At 42.4% G+C, this 26148-nt stretch overlaps 1 protein-coding gene and 1 long non-coding RNA gene across 2 annotated transcripts; both read right to left on the bottom strand.

Moving 5' to 3' along the window:
• Positions 1 to 668: 668 nt before the first annotated feature.
• Positions 669 to 10494, bottom strand: LOC309477841 (uncharacterized protein). Its single transcript, XM_082141296.1, has 7 exons — positions 10112 to 10494; positions 8469 to 9169; positions 8098 to 8143; positions 7905 to 7997; positions 7598 to 7708; positions 7215 to 7491; positions 669 to 966 (listed from the first exon to the last, which is right to left on the bottom strand). The coding sequence occupies exons 1-5, from the start codon at positions 10220 to 10222 to the stop codon at positions 7685 to 7687; spliced, it is 975 nt and encodes a 324-aa protein (XP_081997422.1). The 5' UTR covers positions 10223 to 10494; the 3' UTR covers positions 669 to 966; positions 7215 to 7491; positions 7598 to 7684.
• An 11452-nt stretch (positions 10495 to 21946) lies between these two features.
• Positions 21947 to 23721, bottom strand: LOC309478454. The gene is made up of 2 exons (XR_014198991.1): positions 23287 to 23721; positions 21947 to 22441 (listed from the first exon to the last, which is right to left on the bottom strand). It is a non-coding gene; the product is annotated as an uncharacterized lncRNA (long non-coding RNA).
• Positions 23722 to 26148: the final 2427 nt, after the last annotated feature.

Here is a 26148-nt window from a genome sequence, read left to right as displayed (position 1 = left end):
AATTTTCGGTGCACCCAAATTTTGTGCTGGTGCACCTAAATAAAAAAGTTAGGCGCACCAGTGCAACCAAGGCAAAAAGTTAGTCTGGAGCCCTGGCCTGTGTGGTGACGTGTAACACAGACGCGCTGCGCAAAAACACTACGTAAACTAACTAGAGGTCGAGAGAGAAGGAAATAAATAGTGGAATAAAGTCGTTATTTTTGTTTGTTTTTGCGCACAAAAAGTATTCTCATCACTTGATAAACTTAAGATTGAGCAACTGTAGTCACTTGGACTATATTAACGATCTCTTTAATAACTTTTCTGGGCCAGCAAGTTTGGGCCACCTAACAGCCTATGGAGGGGTGATCCAGCACTCAGATTTAATAAAAAATATCTTAATTTGTGTTCCGAAGATGAACGAAGGTCTTACGCGGTTGGATCAACATGAGGGTGAGTAATTACTGACAGAATTTACATTTTTGGGTGAACTATCCCTTTAATACATGTGTTAAGAGAACACAAGTTGTTATATGGATTTGAAATGTACTGTACGTGTAGAGAACACAACGTGTTACATATTGTAAAGTTTTATATCTTATTGAATGTGTTAAGAGAACACAAGTTGTTATACAAGTCTTTTCTGCTTTAAATATAGCCAATACAGAAAATAAAACAAGCATGCAATGTCAACTTAAGTTTGTTTTTTATTGAATTGGATGTGAATTTGATTTTAAATGGATCATTTGGTCACTAGTCATTTCAATGATTTAGTGTCAATTAAGAATGAAGCAGCACAAAATTTAAAACTTCTAAATACTTGTCTCTTCCATAGTTCTGAGAGTGTGAGGTTGGGTTAAAAAAAGTTTGCATTTGGGCCTTAAGTTCTTCAGTTAAGGGGCATTCAACTGGAGGAACTACAATTCCTGTCCACGGCTGGTCAGAGATACTGTCTGTGTCCCAGTCAGAGTCGTCGTCTTGTGCAATCTGTTAAAAGTTGGTTATAGTTTATGGACATTGGGGCAATATCTTGCATGAAAACGTCTCGGTTACTGATGTAACCCGCGTTCCCTGAAGGAGGGAACGGGAGACGTAACGTCGACGTGACGACGTAATTGGGATCACTTCAGGGAGCCCTATCAACTTCGAGTGTCTACAGAACGAGCCAATGAAAGTTGGCGTGCGTGAATCGCGTCACGCGCCCCCGCCCCGCCGCGCGGGTATAAACAGGAAGCGGGCGCACGCACACATTGTTTTTCGCTGAGGAGCCGAGATTTGTGACGGCCATGCAGCGATGGTCAGCAACGGTGGCGACGGGACGTTACGTCTCCCGTTCCCTCCTTCAGGGAACGAGGGTTACATCAGTAACCGAGACGTTCCCTTTCAGTCGCTCACGTTCGACGCAACGTCGACGTGACGACGTAATTGGGATCCCATGGAAAACGCCACGGTTGCTGCCACATCCAGCGTCCTACGCAAGACTCTCAGACCCCCAACTGCTGGGGCGGAAGACCTGCGTAGAGGGAGTTCAACTGCTGTTCCATTATACCCCACACAGCGGAACTCTTGGATAACACTGGGAAAGCGTACCTCTCCAGGGGAAAGAACGCTGCGGAGCCACATCCTGCCCGAAGGGAGGTAACATGTGGAGAATACACATATGGACTGGCCGAAGGGGCAGTGCGACATATGGAATGTCACTGGGGTGGTTCCACCCAAAGGGGGAGACACACCGGACAGTGACGGCAGAGCAGACTCTGCCAAGGGAAGACACGTCCGACTGCCGAAGGGGTGCGGAGGAACTCACACGGTTCGCCAATGGGGAACTTGACTGGAGTAAAAAGCGCACGTATCCGTTCCTAGGAAGGGAGTGGCGCAGCAAGCCGACACTAGAGCGGGAACTTCGGTGTTACCGGCTAGTAGAAGCGAGCACACAGGAAGAAACCGGCTCAACACGTAAGCTATAAAACCTAGCGAACGTGTTAGGTGTCGCCCAGCCCGCAGCTCTACAGATGTCTGTCAGCGAGGCGCCGTGAGCCAGCGCCCAGGAAGAAGCGACACTCCTAGTGGAGTGGGCTTTCAACCCAGGCGGGCAGGGCACGCCTTGGGCTTCCTAAGCCAAGGCGATGGCATCCACTACCCAGTGGGCCATCCTCTGCTTGGAGACAGCCTTCCCTTTCTGCTGGCCTCTGTAACAGACGAAGAGCTGATCTGAGGTCCTGAGGCTTTGCGTTCTGTCCACGTACAGACGCAGAGCGCGAACGGGACAGAGAAAAGCCAGGGCTGGGTCTGCCTCCTCCGAAGGCAGCGCTTGCAGGTTCACTACCTAGTCCCGGAAGGGAGTGGTAGGAACCTTGGGCACGTATCCGGGCCGGGGTCTCAGGATGACGTGAGAGTTATCCGGGCCGAATTCTAGGCACGATTCGTCGACCGAAAATGCATGCAGGTCCCCTACCCTCTTGATAGAGGCCAATGCAACCAGGAGAACTGTCTTACAGGACAGGATTTTTAACTCAGCTGATTGAAAAGGCTCAAAGGGTGGTCTCTGCAGTGCCGAAAGGACCAGAGACAAATCCCAAGAGGGTATAGAGAGTGGGCGAGGAGGATTCAGTCTCCTCGCTCCCCTCAGGAACCTGACGACCAGGTCCTGCCTTCCCAAAGACTTACCATCAACAGCATCGTGATGTGCGGCAATAGCGGCAACATGCACTTTAAGGGTGGAGGGAGACAGCCTTCGCTCCAGCCCTTCTTGCAGGAAGGAAAGCACGGCTCTGATCGAGCAAGATCGGGGGTTCTCCTCGTGAGAGGAGCACCAGTCAACGAATAGGTTCCACTTCAACGCATAGAGGCGCCTCGTAGAAGGGGCTCTAGCGGAAGTGATGGTGTCAACTACCGCAGGGGGTAGGTCACCTAGAACCTCCGCGTCCCGTCCAGGGACCAGACATGGAGTTTCCAGAGGTCTGGACGCGGGTGCCATAGGGTGCCCCGTCTCTGAGAGAGTAGGTCCTCTCTCAGAGGGATGGGCCAGGGAGGGGCTGTCGCGAGGAGCACTAGTTCCGGGAACCAGGTCCGGTTGGGCCAATACGGCGCAACTAACAAGACCTGCTCCTCGTCCTCCCTGACTTTGCACAAGGTCTGAGCAAGAAGGCTCACTGGGGGAAATGCATACTTGCGAAGGCCCCGGGGCCAGCTGTGTGCCAGAGCATCCGTGCCGAGGGTCCCCTCGGTCAGGGAATAGAACAACTGGCAGTGAGACGTGTCCGGGGCGGCAAACAGATCTACCTGATCGGTCCCGAAGCGCCTGAAAATCAGCTGGACCACCTGGGGATGGAGACGCCATTCTCCCGGTAGCACCTGCTGCCGTGAGAGCTCGTCGGCTGCACGGTTGAGCAGGCCCGGAATGAAAATGGCACGAAGCGACCTCAGATGCTTCTGACTCCAGAGGAGGAGATGGCGGGCGAGTTGTGACATGCGGCGGGAGCGTAGACCACCTTGGCGGTTGATGTACGCAACGGTCGCTGTGCTGTCCGTACGGACCAATACGTGCTTGCCTAGTAGCAGCGTTTTGAAGCGGCTCAGTGCAAGACGTACTGCTAACAACTCGAGGCAGTTGATGTGCCAATGCAGTTGAGGCCCCGTCCACAGACCTGAAGCTGCATGCCCGTTGTACGTGGCCCCCCAGCCGGTGGTAGAGGCATCCGTGGAGACCACAGAGTGCCTGGACACTTGTTCCAGGGGAACACCTGCCCGCAGGAACGAAGGGTCCGACCACAAGCTGAGAGTTTGGCGACAGTGCGGAGTCAGTTGGACCCGGCACGAACCGCTCTGCCACGCCCATCTCGGGACTCGATCGTGGAGCCAGTGTTGAAGCGGCCTCATGTGAAGCAATCCGAGCGGCGTAACCGCGGCTGCAGATGCCATATGCCCCAGGAGCCTCTGAAACAGTTTCAGTGGTGCCGCAGTTCTGCGTTTGAGCGTGCTCACGCAGTTCAACACTGACTGGACATGGGCCTCAGTGAGGCGCGCTGTCATGTCGATCGAGTCCAACTCCATACCGAGAAAAGAGATCCTCTGCCCGGGGGTGAGTTTTCTCTTTTCCCAGTTGACCCGAAGCCCTAAGTGGCTGAGGTGACTGAGCACCATGTCCCTGTGTTCGCACAACTGCTCTCTCGACTGGGCCAGAATAAGCCAGTCGTCGAGGTAGTTGAGGATGCGAACACCACGCTCGCACATGGGAGCAATGGCCGCCTCCGCGACTTTCGTGAAGACGCGGGGCGACAGGGCCAGCCCAAAGGGTAGGACCTTGTACTGATATGCCCGCCCTTCGAACGCAAAGCGAAGAAACGGTCTGTGTCGAGGGAGAATCGAGACATGAAAGTACGCGTCCTTCAGGTCGATCGCTGCAAACCAATCTTGGGGACGGATGCACTTGAAAATGCGTTTCTGCGTAAGCATCTTGAACGGTAGCCTGTGAAGGGACCGATTCAGGACGCGCAGGTCCAAGATTGGTCGTAACCCACCACCTTTCTTGGGTACAATGAAGTACGGGCTGTAGAAGCCGGTCTTCATATCGGCTGGAGGGACCGGCTCGATCGCATCCTTCGCCAGTAGGACTGCGATCTCTGACCTGAGCACAGGGGCATTGTCCGCCAAAACACGGGTGAACAGAATGCCCTTGAACGCAGGGGGGCGCCGGGCGAACTGAATCGCATAGCCGAGTCTGATGGTACGGATGAGCCAGCGAGACGGGCTGGGAAGCGTTAACCAGGCTCCCAGAGACCGAGCAAGCGGGACCAACGGCACCACAGACGTACCCGGGGTGGGGCAGCGCGGCGGAATGCAGGGACCCGACTCGGACAGCACAGCGGCCCGAAGTGGGGTCTGAGTGTGTGGTGCAGCACATACCTGCTTCCGTCGACGGGCAGAGTGAGTGTGCAGAGGCGTCAGTGCGTCCAGGACACAGCCACTGCTGCCTGCTGGCGATGAAAGAGGGGCTCGGGAGTGACAAGGCATGGCGGCGTCGTCGACTGCCAAGCGCGCCCTCTTGGGGCCCTGAGGTTTCAGAAATTACTTTTATTGAAATTGTGGGCGGAACAAAAAGAAAAGGAAACAAAAGATTCTCCGCCCGGCCCTCCACCGGGGGAAGGAGTGGCGCCTTCGCCATCTCCTGAAGAGCAACTTGATCCACCTCTGGGCCGCCCGTCTCAGGGTCGTTTGCACCGTCGCTTGCCTCCTGGTTTGGCAGCGGCCTGGACGGGCGGGGTCGGCTTCCTGCGGCTTGCTCCACGCTGAGGCCTGGATGATGGCTGCTGCTGCTGGGGCTTAGCGGGAGCGGAGGACGCCGCAGAAGGCCGACCACGGCGACGAGTAGACGGAGGGTCTGCGGCCGGCGGACGGGTGGGAGCAGCAGGGGTCCGCCGGGGCCGGATGGCCTCCGTCTGCTTCTGTGCGGCCGAGAACTGTTGGGCAAAGCTCTCGACCGCGTCGCCGAACAACCCAACCTGGGAAAGAGGGGCATCCAGGAACCGATATTTATCGGTGTCCCTCATATCCGCCAGGTTGAGCCAAAGGTGGCGTTCCTGGACCACCAGAGTGGACATCGCCTGACCAACCGAACGTGCGGTTTCCTTCGTCGCCCGTAGGGCGAGGTCGGTTGCCACACGGAGCTCCCGGAGGAGCTCTGGGTCAGAACCACCCTCGTTCATGTCCATGAGCGCCTGGGCCTGGTGGACCTGCAAGAGCGCCATGGCATGGAGGGCGGAAGCAGCCTGTCCACAGGCCTTATAAGCCTTAGCCGTTAAGCCGGACGAAAACTTACAGGCCTTGGACGGGAGGCGTGGATTACCCCGCCAAGAGGAAGCGGACGCCGGACACAGCTGCATCGCGACGGCCCGCTCCACCGGGGGGATATCCACATACCCCTTAGCTGCCCCGCCGTCGAGGGTGGCGAGGGGTGAGGAGCCACTAGAACGGCTTCGGGCACTATACGGTGCCTTCCACGTCCTAGTGAGCTCCTCATGCACTTCCGGAAAGAAAGGTACCGGGGCGGCGCACTGAGAACCAGCACGGCCCGCCCCAAGAAACCAATCGTCCAACCGAGAAGGTTCGGGACGTGGTGGAGGATTCCACGCAAGCCCGACCTTCTCGGCGGCCCGGGAAAGCATAGCGGTCCATTCTGGATCTGGCTCGGACGACGCTACACACCCCGAGGGGGGCAACGCAGCCGAGTCGTCATTTCCAGAGGACAGCTCCCCCTCCGATGCTGCGATCGACATCTGGTCATCAGCCGGAGCCCCAAAGGAAACGGTTGGTCGTTCCGGAGAAGGACCAAGGCGTCCACTAAGGGGCCCCAGTGGCGACGGCACTTGTGAGGCGTGAGGGGCCCGCGGAGGATGACTCGACGGGGAAGCCCTCACGGTAACCCTCAGACCACCCTGGTCATGCGCCAAAGTAGGTCTATTCTGCGGGGCAGAATAGACACTAGATCGGGGCATAGGCGAGGGGACTGCACCTCCCTTGAGGTAAGCGAGTCTCGATCTCAGCGCTGCGATAGTCATATTCCCGCAATGGGAACATGAACTATCCACAAAAGCTGCCTCAGCGTGTTGAATGCCCAAACACGAGAGGCAACTGCTGTGGCCATCTGCTGGCGCCAGGGAACGACGGCATCCAGAAACACAAGCGGAATGACATCTTGAAAAAGACGCAGGGTCACGCTTGTGTTGCTCTTTTAGTAAAAAATAAAAAAGGATTTAGAACTCTCTTTTTGTGTTGAGGCACCCAGGGGTAGCCGCAGTGTGAATGCACACACAGGGGAAACGCCCACCGAACCGACACACACACACACAAACACAGTGCTGTGAAAACAGCAGTTGAGAGCTGCAATGCTCACGGCCACCGCTGATCGCGCCGTCACACCAACACAGGAACAGAGAGAGATGATCCTCTTTGAAGTCTTCAAGGCTGATTCTCATAGACAAAAAAGTCTCACAGAAACTCGGCTCCGAAGTGAAAGACAATGTGTGCGTGCGCCCGCTTCCTGTTTATACCCGCGGGGCGGGGGCGCGTGACGCGATTCACGCACGCCAACTTTCATTGGCTCGTTCTGTAGACACTCGAAGTTGATAGGGCTCCCTGAAGTGATCCCAATTACGTCGTCACGTCGACGTTACGTCGAACGTGAGCGACTGAAAGGGAACATTACATACATTAAAAGACACAAATTCTTAAAATACCTCAGATTGGACTGGAGGAGTGACAGGGTTTTGCAGGAGTCCAATTTCCCACAACTGGTCTGGGCTTCGATTACTCTCTGTACGGAGAGGATGGTTATTCCACCCTCTAGTAAAGGAGTCAAGGCTGGCCTGGAGACGAGGCAGGAACACAAACTGACAACAAAAGAGGTGAAGGCTGTTGGTTGGCTCTAGCAATCCTTCCTCTTCAAGGCTGTGCAAAACATCATAATAGATGTTTGTAACTGCCATCCATATGTCACGCCAAAGGCGCTCAATGCTAAAAATGGAAGAGAAAACTGTGTGATGTTTAACACAAATCATTCTTAGAAACCGAACACTTTAAAATTCATATCAAGCTTTAACTAATTTATCTAGCTGCTTACCGCTGGTTATGCACGCTTTTTCCTGAGATGTAGCTTCCCCTGCCACAACCTCGCACAGAAAACATACATCTGGCAATCTCTACATTTTCAACTCCTTGGTCTCCTCGAACTCTAAATGCAAAAAATTAAATGACAAGATATTTTAGAAAAGAAACCTAACAGTATTTAAAAAACTTAACCATGTTTAAACAAGCAGGGATTCATTTACATTTAGCTTACACTTTTATCCAAAGTGATGTTCACAAAAGAAGCAATCATTACTGGAGGTAACAAAGCATTCATATACACATGATGTAAGTTGTCTTACCTCAATGGAAACCCATGTCTCTCCGCTGACTGAAGGAAAAAAAACGAGGGCAGTGGATGCCTTGTTATCTGTAGCAGCTCCAAGGTACATGATCTGAGACACATAAAGTAAAGTTAGACTTATGCATTCCATCAGGAATTTGATTTGTACAAAATTTATAGGCCAATAATGCATTAAAGAAAGAGAAAAATACCTTTCTGGAGTACCCATCAATGGCACCGAATATCACAAGGCCATATCTGATAAAAGATAATCTGTTATTACCAGTTGAAATGCGTGTGTAAACTGTAGAGAGAAACTCACATGCATAATCTGTAGAGAGAAACTCGCATGCATAATAAGTCATTTTTAAGGATTAAAAATATCCCAAAAAATCTTGGCCATTACTTATATTGCTTCATACATTTTCAAAGAATTTAAATAGAATTAGAAAACACAGAAACTCACAAATAATGACTTCACATAATGTAATGTGAAAGTCAAAGTCAACATAATTTTCACAGAAAGGGTCACATATACTTTTATCAGTAGAATTACATCAATGGTTTGACACGCATGACATACCTTATCAGCTTATGGTTTGTGTCTACGTGAACAACATGAAGAGGGCCCTTGACGGAATAAGTCCTTCTGACTACACATCTCAATTGTGTAATTCTTGAAAGTATTCCAGCAGAGTCCACTCGGTGCATGGAATCCCAAACTCTTGTCCATGGCACACAATGACCCAAGGCTTGTAGGTGTCCCTTCATCATTCTATGGCCCAGGTGTGGACTTTTAGCTTTGATTGACCTCACTAGGTTGTCAAGTTCTTCATCTGTGATTTTACTGTAGGTGTCCTTTAGAGAAATGCCATACTCAGCGAGGCGACGTTTGATTGTCCTTGTTGACACACCAAGAAGCTCGGCAATACATGGAACAGATAGCTGCATATTAACTAGGTAGTGAAGATGTTCTCTGGAAATAATCAACTTTGCGGGCCCCTTAACTCCAAATTCCACTTCAAGGGCAGTAACAGGTTCATTGTTATTGTCAATATGCCTATCCACTGTGTTTTTCAAGGTTGACAGTTCACCAAGGAGTTCCTCTGGGACTGAAATTTGATCATAGACTGATGAAATGAAGAGAAGCTCATGATCGCATAAAAACTGCAAATAATCTAAATCTAGGGGTAGGCGACTCATTGTATCCTGCAGTTTGGATAGCAGTCTTTCCATGATCATCCTTCCCAGCGGGTGACTTGTGGCATCATTAGGTCCATGGACCTAAAGATAAGAATTTATTTGATTAAATGTATAAAAAATGATTTACAAATTGATATGCGAGTCAGCTAAAGTTAAAACACCCTTAGGAGTTTGGCTGGTGTGTGCGTGTTGAGTTCTGTGCATGCATCTGTGTGTGTTTTGTGCACGATTGTTTCTTATTTGAGTGTTTTCACGATTCTGATCAGTAGGAAATGCTGCTCTATGTAAAAGCAGTTCGAGTTTGAGTCACTTATAACGTGCATTTGAAAAAGCAACACTAGTCGAACATCATCATTATCATCATCATTATTATTAATATACTTTATTATCATGAAAATACCCAAGAAGGTTTTAGGAATATTGATAAAATTATGTCCATATGCATTTCCCATAACTAGTATATTATTGCTTATTTTGGGTTTTCGCACGAGAGCGACCTCTAGCTTTCGGGTGCAACAGTATTTTACCTATTTCACCCACAAGCAGTTCATAAATCATGTACAATATAATGTCTGTTAAATCGTGACAGCCTTATTTGTGCTGATGCCTAGGTAAAGGTTGCAGTTAGTTACTCGGTCAAAGAACATACGGAACAAACAGAACATGGCGGATGCAGTCATAGATATCATATATAAACGCCTTTATATATGATATCTATGGATGCAGTAACGTACGTTATGCCTGAATGCTATTTCCACCACATATACGATATTGTGCCTTTTTTGCGGATTATATTTAAAGATTTCATATGCAAAAAGCCTCTCCATCAGGCCCATCTCCATCAAAAAAAATGAGATTATGATGTTCAGTGAAAGCTCTCCACACATAAAATAGACTAATTTATGTGTTACTCAAATAATTTTACTTCAAACCCCCCCTAAATACCACCCTCTGGCCGGTCTTAAGTATCTGTTATTAATAATATAGACGTCTAATAATAAGAAAGCGATCAATAATACATACCTGTGAACCATCACCCGCATGTCTCTGCTCCGCCATTTCGATCGATCCGATCGATCCATACGGTCTGGGGCTCGCGCTGATGACGTAACGAGAAGGACGCGCCTTCGTCATTTGTACACACCCTGGTACACACCCCAACCTCTTGACCCCTCCCCCACGTCAAATCAGGGACACAAAGCGAGGCGCAAAGAAAAATGAAGCGCAAAGGAAAGCTTGCGCCGCAGAGGCACGGATGACTGAAACGCGGATTTAAAGGAGCGGCGCAAAGGGAAATATGTGTTGCAAAGTCAATGCTGCTGAAGTTTTACTTTGCTAAACTTTATTTTTTCTCTCAGTGGTAACTTTTCTTTTGCAATTATTTTTTTTTACTTGCAAAACAATTTTTTTTTCTCAATACTCTATTTTTTTTGGCAAAACTTTTTTTTATTTTTTTTGCAAAAAATTTTTTTTTTTGCAAGACATATTTTTTGTTTGCAAAACATTGTTTTATTTTGCAGATATATGTGGCCCTATATTGACTCCATACGTCACTATATGTATACTCTGTCTGTCTCTAGCCTATCAGTCAATGTGTTGTGTAAATTTAAATGTAAGCCTAAATAGCCTATAACTAATCAAATCGCACTATAAATGTCACTATCTCAAAATCAAACTCCTCTCACAAAAACCCACGAGGTCAATATGCGTTGATTTCACTTTTATACAGATGTGTGATTGTGTGGTCTGTTCCCGACCGTGTCAATCAAACGCTGATTCGGCGGACCACACCTGATGAAACACTTAGTGAAACACTTCGAGGCTTCGTTTGGCCATAGTCACGTGACATGGGTGTTTTGAATCACGCTTCGGATCAGTGTTTCGAAACATCTGCGCTTCGGGATCTCGCAAAGCTTCGGAACGACTGTTTCGCGTCAGCCATCCCTATTTAGCACAAACAGGACTACCATGATATGTGAGCCACATGTATGTACATGTTTTCATTGTACATGTTTTCATCATCGCCTAGAGTTTTTTCTTCAAAATGATGTGAAAATCATCCTGCCTAATCATTCACATAAAACGATACATTGATTTAAGTTTTGCGAAACACTTTTAGTTTGGAAAGGCAATATGCGGATGGGGCGTAAACGATCATGCATATTTAGTAGTGCACACCTGATGAGACAATGCCCCTGCATACTTAATGAGCCATTCATTCAGGTGTGTCACCTATAGCTAACTTAAATATGCAAGCTTCATAAAAATGATCATTCTAGAAGAAAATTTCAGATGGCATTTAGAGGCTTTTGCATCTGAACTCTTCATACACACACACACACACACACACATATATATATATATATATACACACACATATATATATATATGCATACACATATATATACACACACACACACACACACACACATATATATATATACAGGGGTTAAATTGGGATTTATTATGTGGGGGGGCTCTCCCTAGGGGGGTCCGGGGGTCCGGGGGTAGAGGAATTACCTCTAAGGTTGCTGAAATATAACCTTATATGGAATCGTATTCTGAACGTTTAACCTAATAATTGTCATCTGTTGTGGATTAGCAATCAAGACAAGTCTATATAAAGCACCTACAGGCGGAGGCACTGACAAAATGGCTGAAAAAAAAAAAGAAGAAGAAGAAAAGATACCTTTTATTTATTTTTTGTTCATTCATTTAATTTTGATTAAAATTATTAGATTAAATTATTTCTATTTTTTTGTTTTGTTTTCTGACCTTTTTAATTATTTAATTTATACATTAATTTAACCAGCAACAAAAAAGAGTAATAAAGTGTACAATAAAGTACAATCAAAACCTTATATTATAATCACATTGCATTTGAATAAAGTTAAAGGTGTAATCTGCCGGTTGTCCTGCAGGTGTCCTCATAAATCTGTCTTCTTACGATGCACTTGGGGATGTACGATTACTCCAGAGCACTCGTAGATCTACGAAGATTTTCAAGTGCTACTTAAGCTACGATGCTTTTGGGAAACAGACCATAATATTAAATCAGTCGTATGATCGTTTTTACGATCAACTTAGGCTTACGATGCTTTTGGGAAACGCAGCCCTGATCAGTTTTTCCCCTGCCAAAACAGGGATTGAAAAAAATTTCCTGTTTTAGGTGCTGATGCGGTGGTGACGCGTTCATGTAAGGGTGGCGCTGCCAATAAGCGCCTAAAAGCTGTCACAAAGAACCGGCAAAAGTAATGATTATGAATATGTAAAATATAGCAAGGACATTTTAATTGTTTATTAATGAACAAGTGTTTTCTAAAAATTACACATGCAGCAGTTTGTTTACTTTTTGAATTGTTCTGTTTAAAAGAAGACATTTCAAGCTTTCTATATTTCTCAGGTCTGTGAGGAGTTTCGGTTCATTTATGAGACGCGCTCCAGTTCACGCGCCGGCGCCTTCATTAATTAATACAAAACGAAATTCATTTTAAAGAAAGGCTTTGTGCTTTCTATGGAAGCTTGTTTCCGCCACTGAATAATAAATAAATAATAATAATTGTGACTTTTTATCTCACAATTGCGAGTTTATATCACGCAATTCTGACTTTATTTCTCAGAATTGCGAGATATAAACTCACAATTGTGAGAAATAAAGACAAAAGACGGACTTTTTTTTTTTACATCAGAATAGTTTATATCTCACAATTCTGACTTTATAACACGAAATTTCTACGAATATCATGCAATTCTTACTTTATATCTCCCAATTGCGACTTTATTACTTCATATCTCGCAATTCTGAGAAAAAAAAGTCACAATTCTGACTTGATATATCGCAATTGTGAGAAAAAAAGTCAGAATTGTGAGATAAAAAGTTGCAATTATTATTATTTATTTATTATTCAGTGGCGGAAACAAGCTTCCATAGCTTTCAGAGCGCTCACGTCCGTAACATTGTTTTTTCCTCATAAGTGCGAACATGAAAAATAAAATAAAATGAATATGTTATGTTCTGTGGAGAGTATCTGGTGGGTAGCCTAGTATTACTTTTGGTTTGCGCAGTGTAATTCACAGAATTACAAAAAAAATATTTTGCCACCTAAAAGTTAAAGATTTTTTGTGTCACGTCCACGGCATGTGTAGCCTATTTCCCTCATATTAAATATTAAACGCATGTGTAGACTGATATTTTTCTAATGTCTGGACTCCTTTATTAAGGGAGTATGTATATCTAAACAGTTGCAATATATTGGTATTAAATGCATTTTCTGAGAATTTATATTTCAAGTTTTTACTGCAAATGTCACGTCCTGTCCATAACGCTGGAATTGACATCACTTGATTACACATTGTATTACATTACATATTATGATATAGTGACCCATACAATGTGCCAAACATATTTTCCTTATCTTGTCGTTCAAGGCCAGGGCACTTTTTGTACAACCAACGTTGTGCTGAACTTGACAAAATTGATGCGGCGGCGGCCAGCAGCTCGTGAGTTTTTTTTTTTTTTTTTTTTAAGGCAGTTGAAGGTTCTGGAACTTTTGTGCGCTTCCACATCCCGCGCAACGGATCTCCCAGGAACATTCATTATATATTGCTGCGTACATTTATCCGTGTCTGAGTTTTGAGTAGTAGCCTAAGATGTGCATGGCATGCGCGAGCGGTGCGCGATCATGGTCGACTGACAACGAGATTAAGCAGCTGAACAAGAATACGGCCGTGTTCCGATTGTTCTCATCTCAGTTCCGCCGAGACAAAATAGACATGCCATTTAAAAAATCCTTCATTTATTGTCAGAAATATGTTTTCCAAAGCATCACTTTCATCAAATTTTATGTGACATAATTTCCATTAGGCAACTGACTGTAAACAGGCACATCAGGACACAAATGAGCAGGCTTATGTGCCGGGGCTGAGCCCCGGAGAGCCCCGGCCCAATTTAACCACTGTATATATATATATATATATATGTGATGCGATCTGGGAAAACCCGTCGGATGTCGCGCTGGGCCGTTTTCAGTAAATTCCAAAATAGTTTGAATGTCAGGTTTTTTTGTCCATTTTTTTTTCCATTAAATTATTATTCTATAACATAGTGTCTAGCTCTGAAATGTATTGTTGAAGAATGTCTTTCCAGTGGAATCGCATTCCGTAACCCGACTCCTCTTTCTAGAGGATAACACATTATGACCCTGCATGAAGCTGCAGCCAAAGCTTCTCTGCAAGAGATAACGGGAAGCGCAACGTGACAGACATTCCAACACACACATTAACGCACACACATACACTAACTTTGGACATTAAACTTAGAATATAAGCATGTAACTTTTCATATACTCCTGAGTGTTTTCCTAGGTTATATTCCCTTCGTGTATGACATTTATTTGAAGGAACGAACTGGTAAATGCTTCTATTCATGCATGTGATTGTAACTAGGTGTTCCTACAATCTTCATATGACAAGTTTCATATCTCTGTAAACCTCGCAATCTAACAGAGTCGGATTTCGATAGCAGAATACAATAATGTACATTGGTTTACACTTTTCATATTTCTGGAGCTGAACAGCTTACTCTCATCTCCTCATGAATAATTCGAGTGGGCGTTGTCTGACGAGACAAAGAACTTCTTCCCGCTCTGAAATCTCTGAAGGTGATTGGTTGTTCGCGCGAACAGAGGCGTCAACCTATCTTTTCCATAAAAGACCGACCCAGGAAATCTTCAATGAGCACTTTTACGAACCATCTTCGTCAGCGAGAAGATCCACATGGCTCCCTTTTAGGGAGCATCTCGGTGATCTCTCATCCTGAACTTTAGTTTCACTTTCTCCCTTTCATCCTCTCCCTCTCTCATCTGTTATTCCGTTTAGTCTTGTATTTGTCTTTACTGTTTGTATTGTTATATGCATACTCATGTAAATTGTAGAACTTGTATTCCTTAGTTCGATGTAGTAGCCTATTAGTCAAATTATTAAAGACCCATTATATCCTAGATTGTCTCTGTATAAGTGTTCATTTTACAAGTCAATGAAATGACGATCAAGTTACGCTTTACAAATGCGCTACTGTTAAGTAACCAACATTTTATAAGAACAAGAAAGTAATTTTCTTGGCCAGAAAATATAGCTTTCTTCGAATTATAAGAAAGAGATAATTTTGTTGAGAAGTTGATGGAATTGATTTTACGACCAGTTTGCGGGACAAACAACTGTTTAATTAATACATTAATTTCCCTTAAAATTATTCTGATTAATTGATCTGAAAGAGGGACATTTTGGTATATTAATGATTGAATTATAATTCATTGTAATTGAACATTGATGTATACGAATAAGTCTAAATTTCAGCTTCAATAATTTATTAATATTGTAAGAATATAGATGAATCAACCCGATTCACAATTTTGATTCCCTATAATCATTTGAGCTAAGTCATATTCCTTACAGAGATAATTAAAGGGATAGTTCACTTTGAAATTAAATTTTGGTATGTTTTAGCTTACCTCAAGGGCATCCAAGATGTAGGTGTCTTTTTTTCCGCAGTAGTTTCAATTTTGATGTTTTTAGGTCAAACGTTCTTGTCTGACAGTCATATAATGCAGGTCTATGGTTACTGTCTCAAAGAACATGCACAGAGTCCAAATTAAAACAATTCCCCATCGTAAGTACACATTGATGGCCTAAGACACGAAATGAGCGGTTTGTGTGAGAAAACGAGTCAGTATTTATATCGTTTAAACTTCTTTACACAACCACGTCAAAGTGATCTGAGGGCGCGCAAGATTTCTGGTGTGTCACTGACGTGTACGCAGACTGGTGCATAGATATATACAATAGATGCCGCCTTGGCTATGACAGTTGATTGATTGGAACGAATGCCATAGCCAAGGCGACATCTAGTGTAAACATCTATGTACCAGTCTGCGTACACGTCACACACCAGGAAGCGCGCGCGCCCTCAGATCGCTTTGACGTGGTTGTGTATAAGAGGTAAAAACTATATAAATACTGACTCGTTTTCTCACACAACCGCTCGTTTCGTGTCTTAGGCCATCAATGTGTACTTACGATGGGGAATTGTTTAATTTGGACGATGGGGAATTGTTTTAATTTGGACTCTGTGCATGCTCTTAGGGCGCTTTCACACTGGCAGTTTAGTGCGGACCAGGGCACGGTTCGCATGAAAAATCGGTAATATGAACGCTGTCATCGGACCCGGGTGCGCACTAGAGTACCGAACCCGAGACTACCTGGAGGAGGTGGTCTGAGCTCGGTTGCTCACGAACCGTGGCGCTGTTCGCGTTAATGTGCAAGCAACACGGACTCGGGTGCGCGCTTGTTCAGGAAGTATAGTATCCCGCGCATGCGTATCACTGTCGATATCATTGTTTCCTCACACACGACAACCTAAAAATATCAAAATTGACACTACTACGGAAAAAAAGACACCTACATCTTGGATCCCCTTGAGGTGAGCTAAAACATACCAAAATTTAATTTCAAAGTGAACTATCCCTTTAAGTGATTAATTTAGTGATGATTGATCATTATTAAAGACACCTGATGTTAACAAGCAGAATCACTGAAGGAGAAAATCTCAAATTGTAAGCCACCGTTATGGTGATGGGTGTTTGCATTAGTTGGGCTCTTGACCCTAATATTATTAACTTTAGATTTTGTTTGGCTGCTGTATCTGAGTTATAACTGCCAGATGAACAAAGAAAAAAAGTGATCTGATGGTGTTGGTTATATTATGACAATCATCATTTGAACTTTATGTTTGATTTATGTTGTTGTTTACAGCATAACTGTGATTCTGCATAAATATCCAGAATTTTAGATATAATATAAAGGATTTCTTAACCCCCTGAGGTCAGCGGTCTCGCCGGCGATACCAGCTCTCTTTTTTTTTTATCAGTGTAAAAGAAACTCATAAATACTCTGTTGACTTTGATTTTCCAAAGGAGTTTCATACATCAATCGATTCTGTTAAATGTGTATTATTTTTGTGTATACTCACAATAAAAACAAAGTGTTGTGCTTTTTGCCAAATAAAGAAAAATAAACATGATGCGAGTTCTGCTTTCTCTCTGTCAGTGAAGTCCATTCTGAAACGCGTCCGAAAATGAACAATAACTCAGCGAATACTCAGTCAAACAGGCATACAGACACACAGGCATGAAGCTTGAATTCTCTTCTTTTAAATGAAGTAATTTATATAAAAAACAAATATTCTCATCTTGTGAAATCTGTATTAAAAGAGAGCGATTCCAGTCGAGCTCATTACAGCTGATTCAAATGTAATGTTACCCCGCCCACGGAGAGCGCGTGCTATTCAAAGGCAAATGTCTGAGGCAATCCACGGCGCAATCCTGTGAACGCCCCCATATCAGCTCGAGAAAACACAAGTTTATTCAGATCATTACTTGTTTACACCGTCTCGCAGCGCTGTGAGGAATAATAATAAAGGAAAATGTCCCTCAGAAGTGCGGGTATTTCGAGGAGCAAGGATCAGACTGAGCCGAGGAATACAGTAGCCTAGTAAGTTTTTTTCCCTTCTCACGTGAATCGGGTTTCTGTTTATGAATGAATGAACGGCAGAGATGCGCGCTGTTTACCACAGCTCGCAAAAGACAGTTTAAATTTAAATCGCGTGTGTGTGAATGAATGATGATGTTTTAGCAAACTGTATTGCTATACTGAGATGAGTAAAAATCGACTGAAATATGTTGAAATAAAATGTAGGCTATTTGTATAAGCAACGTATTAAACTGCAAATTAACATTTATATGCCCTAATATTTCATAAGAACAACGTTACAGTCAGGCGAAATATGAAAGACAACATTTTGTTGACTAGATTTGGGTACAGTTTTTACTGTAGAATATACTGTAAGATTACACTTGAATTGTTGTTGTAATTGTAACCTTTTTAATAAAAAATATATATTTACAAGGTAGATGTAAACAAACTATTAAAAGGTAAATATAATTTTTTTCTTTAAATAATTTGTATTGTGTTTTATTAGTAACAAATTTGGGGAGAGGATAAATATTCCAAAAGTGAAAATACAGTATGAGAATTAACTGCACAATTACTAGACATGTTTACCTGGGATATTATACAATTTGCAAGCACAATTTGTGGAAAAAACCCCCCAAAAAATGTATATAAAATATTTGTGTATAAATATATACATATATATACATACACATATATATATGCATACACACACACACATATATATATACATATATATATATATATATATATGTGATGCGATCTGGGAAAACCCACCACATGGTGAAATTTTACCTATTACAGGTTTTGATATCATATGGAAGCTGGTATCAAGCCCTTTCCAAATCTGTTTTTATTTTTATCATAGCTTGTTGGTAGCAAAAGTTATGTTTATCTGAAGTCGGCCGATCGCTATGATTTTCTGGAACGGAATTTTGAGAAAAACAGGTTTAATTAACGGTCACCGTCGGGACGCTTGTCCTCCATCTCGCGATTGTTACAAAACTGCGTGACGTTATAGTTTAAACAGGATTGGCGCGAAATGCGCACTAATACACATTCACTGTACATGTTATGTGGTTAAACTATCTTTGTAGTGTTAGAGACGGACAGGTGTATGGGATATACGGCGATTGTTTGTTTTTTTCACCTCTGCCGGGCATTAGATAAAATGGTCGCATAGAATGCATTAGAGAAAGAGAGTATTTTCAGCTTGACACTATAAATCGCTGTTTTTCTGCACTAAACAAGGGAATTTTGCCAAGATATTTTCAGAGATAAGAGAAAACCCAGATAGCAACATTGTTTCGGCCCGGATCCGGCCCACATCTGGCACTTGTGGAATGCGGATCTGGCCCACATGCAGCGTGGAATGACGGCCCTTGGGTGGCCCACTCCTGTTGGCCAGATCTGGGCCACAAGCAGGCCATAGCAATGCCACATCTCAGCCAAGAGCAAAGAAATAAACCAGAACTGGACCTTATCTGAGCCACAAAATCTGTGTATATTAAATATGGAGTAATCTCAGCCTTAATAAGCCTGTTAACAAGCAGAATCACTGAAAAAAAGAAGAGAACAGAAAAAGAGACGAGCAGAAACACAAGAACTATAACTGACTTCAGCCACAGTCTTGGATGAAATCGACTGAAGAGAAAAGAAGACATTAAATCTGTGAAGATCTCAGCAGAGGAGGATTAAACAACTCCACAAACAGCATTACCAGCTTCACTTATTACTAACCAGACTGACTTTATTTCTGTCAGACGTCTACAGAAGTTTTTATTGAGAATTAACAGAGGTTTAACTCTGTTTCATTTGAAGTCACCATAAGAGTGACTAGTGTTTCCATTAGTTGGGCTCTTAACTCTTAGTATATCTTAACTCTTGACTTTTTTGGCCGCTGTGACAGTGTGTTTGTCAAACACATTTACAGCAGCAAAGAAAGCTAAAGTGAAATGAGATCAGGTGATGATGGTTACCTGTTGATGATTTTATAATCATCATGAAATAACCTTTCACTGATGTCTTTGGAATCTAACAATTGTGTTGATCCATTAATATTTTCACATCACAAATCCTGTGTTTCTGCAGCATGAGATCTAGCAATATTATAACTGTCAGTTTAAAGCTTTTAACAAACATGAGATAAAAAATTTAACTTATGCTGACACACACAGATATCAACAATCAGCGTATGAATCTCAACAATGGTGACAATCACAAATATTTAGATAAAAATAATTCACATCACTGAAAAGCTACTAATTCACAACAAAAACAACAGCAAAAAATAAAAGCAAATATTTAGAAGCAAACAAAATTATAGGACAATTCAGCTGCATAATTTATTCATGTTGCAATGCATGCTGGGAGTTTTTTACTATGCTGGTACCCAGCATGCATTGCAGCAAAGTACTTTTGATTGTCACCATTGTTGAGATTCATACGCTGATTGTTGATGTCTGTGTGCATCATATTAAACTGACTTTTTCGTGCTCATGTTTGATAAAGTCTTCTAACTTATTGATATTATATTGTTGAATCTCATGCTGCAGAAACACAGAGTTTGTGATGTGACATTATTAATGGATCAACACAATTGTTACATTCCAAAGACATCAGTGAAAAAGGTTATTTCATGATGATTATAAAATCATCAACAGGTAACCATCATCTGATCTCGTTTCACTTTAGCTTTCTTTGCTACTGCAAATGTGTTTAACAAACACACTGTCACAGCAGCCAAATGAGATATAAGATATATTAAGAGTCAAGAGCCCAACTAATGGAAACACTAGTCACTCTTATGGTGACTTTAAATGAAACACATTAGAGTTAAACCCATTAATTCTCAATAAAACTTTTGTAGACGTCTGACAGAAATAAAGTCAGTCTGGTTAGTAATAAGTGAAGCTGGTAATGCTGTTTGTGGAGTTGTTTAATCCTCCTCTGCTGAGATCTTCACAGATTTAATGTCTTCTTTTCTCTTCAGTTGATTTCATCTAAGACTGTGTCTGAAGTCAGTTGTAGTTCTTGTGTTTCTGCTCGTCTCTTTTTCTGTTCTCTTCTTTCCTTCAGTGATTCTGCTTGTTAACAGGCTTATTAAGGCTGAGATGACTCCATATTTAATATACACAGATTTTGTGGCTCAGATAAGGTCCAGTTCTGGTTTATTTCTTTGCTCTTGGCTGACATGTGGCATTGCTATGGCCTGCTTGTGGCCCAGATCTGGCAAATAGGAGTGGGCCACCCAAGGGTCGTCATTCCACGCTGCATGTGGGCCAGATCCGCATTCCACAAGTGCCAGATGTGGGCCGGATCCGGGCCGAAACAATGTTGCTATCTGGGGTGCGAGAGGACAGCTACTATCCTGATCATTCATTTTGATACAGTAAACAGCTATGGAGCCAGAATTGGCTATTGTCATTCATTTTTATGTTTTATATTTTACTTGAGGACATGGTGAGGATGTTTTAGCCCCGGCGCTGCCAGGTCATGTATTTTCGGTTTAGCCCTGTTTGAATACAAAACCCAATTGAATATAAAAAGTCCAGTATTTCTCGCGCTCGTCATTGGCAGCTGTCACAGTTGCCAGGCGACAAGAACAGTCCTTCGTAGGCTAGACCGGTCCGAGCGCGTCAGATGCGCCCTTTGATATGGGACGCTGCTGTAGTGAGCAACAATTTGTTAATATTGTGACTAATTTTGTTACTTTAATTTTCGGAACTGCATATTTCGTTAAGTATTCACTTACAAATGTGAAGTAACCTACTGAAGTACTTTTTTCCTCACATCACAATATGATTACATTAAACTACACAAAAGTAGCTATATAATGTAACAACCAGATATTACTGTATATTGAAAATATACAGAAGTAAAATGCAACATATACGCAGTAATGCAGTAGTAGCCTAATATAAATGCAGTAGTTATTAAAAGTACTTTTTTCAGAAAGCCGTCGATTGAATCAGCCCTGCAAACCTGTTGGTTGACAACTTAGTGGATAGTGGAAATATGCACTCAAACGCTCTGGAGACAATCCCAGATGATGTCCCACCAGCAGGAGGCCTTACCAGGGGCAGCCCATCCCGGTCCAGCAGCTCAGCTCAATAGAGTCTACATCATTTTTTTCTTATTTAAGTATTGTAAAATTAAATGTTTATGTTGATTTTGATATGTTTAACGTATTTTGTAAATAGTTGGAAAAAGTGCTTTAATGTAGCCTATAGAACAAATGATTTTCATTTACCAATTTTATTTGAAAAAATTAAAAGGTATAGAATTTGTTTCATGCAGAAAGTATTACTGTCATTACAAAAATAAACAATGTCCAGAACAATTCATTCTCTTTTATTTACACAATTAAAGTAGCATAAAAATAAATGTACATAATTTTTCTTTAAAAAAATAAAAGTGAAAAAAGTTAAACAAGAATATGTAGAACATTTTTCAATCATTCTCTCAAGAAGAGAAAACAGCCTGTCCATCCTCTCCCTTCTTTCCTGTGCACTCCTCGCCTCTGCCTCCCTCTGTAGTTGCATTTCTTCTCTGATCAAGTTCAAAAACCCGTCCTGTCTCGCCGCCTTCGTGCTGGTGCTCCTGCTGGTGCTACTGGTGGTGCTGGTGCTGCTGCCCCTGGCTCCTCCACACCGTGGGCACCCACTACTGAACTCGGCCCTGGTGTGTCCTCAGGGATTGAGGCGATGAAGACAGGGGGGTTGGTGCATTGCCTCTGTCCCAAAACCTCATCCATGAGGACAAACCAGGGCCAAGTTTCAGCAGTGGGTTTCCCACTCACACTCCTGTCCCAGGACACTTGCAATCCTAAAGGCAGAGCAAATGAACCATGGCTTGTTAACAACAACAGAACAATACATTTCAGCAAAGATGTGTGTATTACTTTTCATATATATATATATATATATATATATATATATATATATATATATATATGAAGAGTTCAGATGCAAAAGCCTCTAAATGCCATCTGAAATTTTCGTATAGAATGATCATTTTTATCAAGCTCGTATATTTAAATTCAATAATTTCACTTAAATGGCAATGAAGATTACCTATTAATTGTCATTTAAGTGAAATTACTGAACTTAAATACACAAGCTTGATAAAAATGATCATTCTATAAGAAAATTTCAGATGGCATTTAGAGGCTTTTGCATCTGAACTCTTCATATATATATATATATATATATATATATAAACCCATTTTTTCCTGAATTGTTCTAAAAAAGCAGAAAAGGGTACTTAACACAGAGGAGCAATCTTAAGTGCATTGTTAACACTGCAAAATATGACACATCAAGACATGCATACAAAATACTTAAGAAATCATATTTCTGTATACTAAAATTTGGTTAAAACCAAATAGCATGACAGCACTACAAAAACACATAAAAGTGAAACCCCATTGCCTTATCTACTGCTTTCCTTATTGTTTTGGGCTTTATTGGGTGAGTGACATTTCTTATAATACACAAGTGCAAATACTACAAATAGGTCGTTAAACTAATAACGTTATTACCACAAGTTTTGCCTAAAACTACATGATAAATGTAGCCACGCAATGGTGACGAAGGAGTTAAGAAGAAGTTTATAAGAAATTTAACTCTGGTTTCGCTAGCTATTTGAGTAAATTAAAACATAATACTTACATTTAAATGTGAATTTGCTGTCCACCACCGATCTCTAGTCTCGGCCGCCTTTAAAAATAAGTAAATAAATGCTGTCGTCAACGGCGCGCAATGACTTATGGGGTAGAATAGGTCGCTAAGTGTCCATTTATGTATCCTTCTTTTCACGGGGAAACGAAGGGTGCATTTGGCGTCGCTTTTGAATCAGGGAAGCCTTCGTCGCGGCGCGATGACGCAACCGGCCTTCAAATACGGACTTCGGAGGATGCAGAACTGAATTGGGACAGCCTTCATCGAGCCGCGGTGACGCAATCGGCCTTCAAATGCGACCTTCCAAGGATGCAGCCTTTGAATTGGGACGTCCTTCGTCGCGCCGCGGTGACGCAATCGGCCTTCAAATACGGCCATCCGGCCTTCAAATACGGCCTTCGGAGGATGCAGCCTTCACTTTGGGACACAGCTTACAGACGGTAGTAAACTGAACAGATCATTCTGATTCGCGAACCGATTTAGACAGATCTGCCGACTTGTTTCATGAAGTCTTTGAACAGAATCGACTCAAAAGAGTGATTCATTTGTGAATTGAGCATCGCTCAAGCCCAGAAAAAAGATACAGTGCGCTTGGAATAAACGCATAACAACACATATTGCATTAAAATAAAGTTAAGAGAGGAACGTTGCCCAACGTAACGAAGTAAAAGTAGGCTACATTTTTTTCATTAGAAATGTACTCGAGTTAAAGTAAAAGTACCCACATTCAAATCTACAATTTTTCCAAAAAAATACTCAAGTAAATGTAACGAAGTAAATGTACTTCGTTACTACCCATCAGTGAGACACACAAAACGCCAGCAAAATAGCTCAAAAAGGGAAATATATAATTAATCATGAAAAGTTATAATTGTGTATACATGTATAAAATATTTAGATCAGCTTTCAGAATTAATTGTAGCAGAATTAATTTTAGCAAAAGCAAAAACAATCTCTGGCACTTTAATTTCCTATTATCACTGTAAAGCGGCTTTGAAACAATCTATATTGTTAAAAGCGCTATATAAATGAAGGTGACTTGACTTATACCTGTTTATTTATTTGTTTGGTTGTTTACTTATTTTCTTTTCACCCTGTATGTATCATAAACATAAATAAATCATACAAAAAAGAAAACCCATATTCAGTGACCATAACTCGTTATTCAGCTAGAAAAAATTATTCTAGAGAGGAGCATTTTGATAATTATATGCACCACATTACATATTCATTATAATTTTCAATGTTCAATATTTGATGCATGTTTGAATAAAATCAGTAAACAGTTTTTTTGACAGCCACCATAGAAATATGATTATGTAATTGTAAAGTTAGTATAACTTTATTATTATTATTTTTTAAAAACATCCTTGAATGTAATTTAAGTGTTTGTATACACATCAGTAAATTTTAACCTTCAATATTATATTAATGTAGTACAAACTGACTCCCATGTGTAGTTTACAGCATTATTTGAGAGATTTTCTTTCCTTGAGAACATTTGCCATGTACTTTATCTAATATAGTATATCCAAAACAATCGATATCGAATCGTGGCAATACTCAGCAAACTATATTGAGAAATGTCAAAATGTTTGGTAACATGGTTGCAAAAAATGTGAGCCAGTTATAAATGTAAAATAAAACATTAAAATATTTAGTTGGACCTGATGTTGACAATCAATATAACAGTTCCTCAAACCTCCCTTTACTGACCATTTGTGGTTAACTAACAAGAAAGAAAATATTCTTCTATTTCATAGTTTACCCGTTTATCTAAATGTCAAGAAGTGCTTGAATGTTTCTACCATGAATGTTCTTCAGCATCATGAATGAATGAAGAATAAACACCAACCTCTTTGTTCTTCAGGATCTTCAGTGTGTTTCATTCTGCAGGGTTCTGGATCACTCATGTTCTCACTGTCCTCTTTAATAAACTCAGTCTTTGCAGATTTCAGCTCTTCCTGATGCTCGTCTTCACTTGTAGACTGATGGGAATATTCCAGCATTTATAGGAGAATTACAGTAGGAGGAGCTTCACTGATGATGTGATTGCTGTGGGAGGAGCTTCACTGATGATGTGATTGATGTGGGAGGGGCTTCACTGATGATGAATTTCACTGTAGGAGGAGCTGAAAATCAAAGTTATCAGTTACTGAGTTTGTTTTAATACTAAATGACATATCTAAGCATTTATGTCTGTATCTCTATATAGAAACCAACCAAGCGTGCCGCACAAGCCCTGAAAAGTGAAGCCAAAACGTCTCAATCGCCCCCCGGTGACTGGTCCTAGAATAGGTCATAAGCCCCGCCTCCCTGTGTTATTCAACGGGACTTGAGACCAACTAAACAATTTAATTACACTTAATATCTTTTTTCCGAAGGTGGTTTCTGTCATTTACTGTAGTTTTTTTATCACGCTGATGTAAATTCAAGTGTTCGTTTTTAAAATAAGTTTGTTTTTAGTTAGTTATTTGATGCTATAAAAACGGTGATGTGACGTCATGATTGACAGCTGTGGTTGACAGGTTCTCTGAGCGAAGTAGTCACTGAAGCACCAACAGACTTTCGGGATCTTCGGAGGACTGAGGAGATTGGAGCTTTAAACTTAATATCTAAATTTCTATAATTAATTATTTCACACCGAGAGTGAGGGCGGGGCCTTGATTTCGCGGCTTTACTTCCTGCTCACTACTGCGCAGGTCTGGTCCCGAGATCGCTACTGCGCAGACTCAAGTTCCAAGATGTCAGCGCAATATCGGGACACTGGCGGCTTCACTTCTCACCAATGGAAGAGAGCGAAGGGGTGTCGTCCATATTTTTTTACAGTCTATGAAACCAACAATTATCCTC

The sequence above is a fragment of the Leuciscus leuciscus genome (genome assembly GCF_965113295.1).
Source record: "Leuciscus leuciscus genome assembly, chromosome: 1".
In the NCBI taxonomy this organism is placed as follows: domain Eukaryota; kingdom Metazoa; phylum Chordata; class Actinopteri; order Cypriniformes; family Leuciscidae; genus Leuciscus; species Leuciscus leuciscus.
The sequence above is the reverse complement of the archived record's forward strand: the minus strand, read 5'-3'. Positions and strand labels throughout refer to the sequence as shown.

What these genes read in the sequence shown, in the direction of transcription:
- LOC309477841 (XM_082141296.1), bottom strand. Translation starts at nt 10,222, where the DNA reads ATGACGAAGGCGCGTCCTTCTCGTTACGTCATCAGCGCGAGCCCCAGA. An exon ending in ATGCGGGTGATGGTTCACAG is followed by an intron (nt 9,170 to 10,111) that starts GTATGTATTATT and finishes TCTTATCTTTAG; the next exon opens with GTCCATGGACCTAATGATGC. An exon ending in ACAAACCATAAGCTGATAAG is followed by an intron (nt 8,144 to 8,468) that starts GTATGTCATGCG and finishes ATCTTTTATCAG; the next exon opens with ATATGGCCTTGTGATATTCG.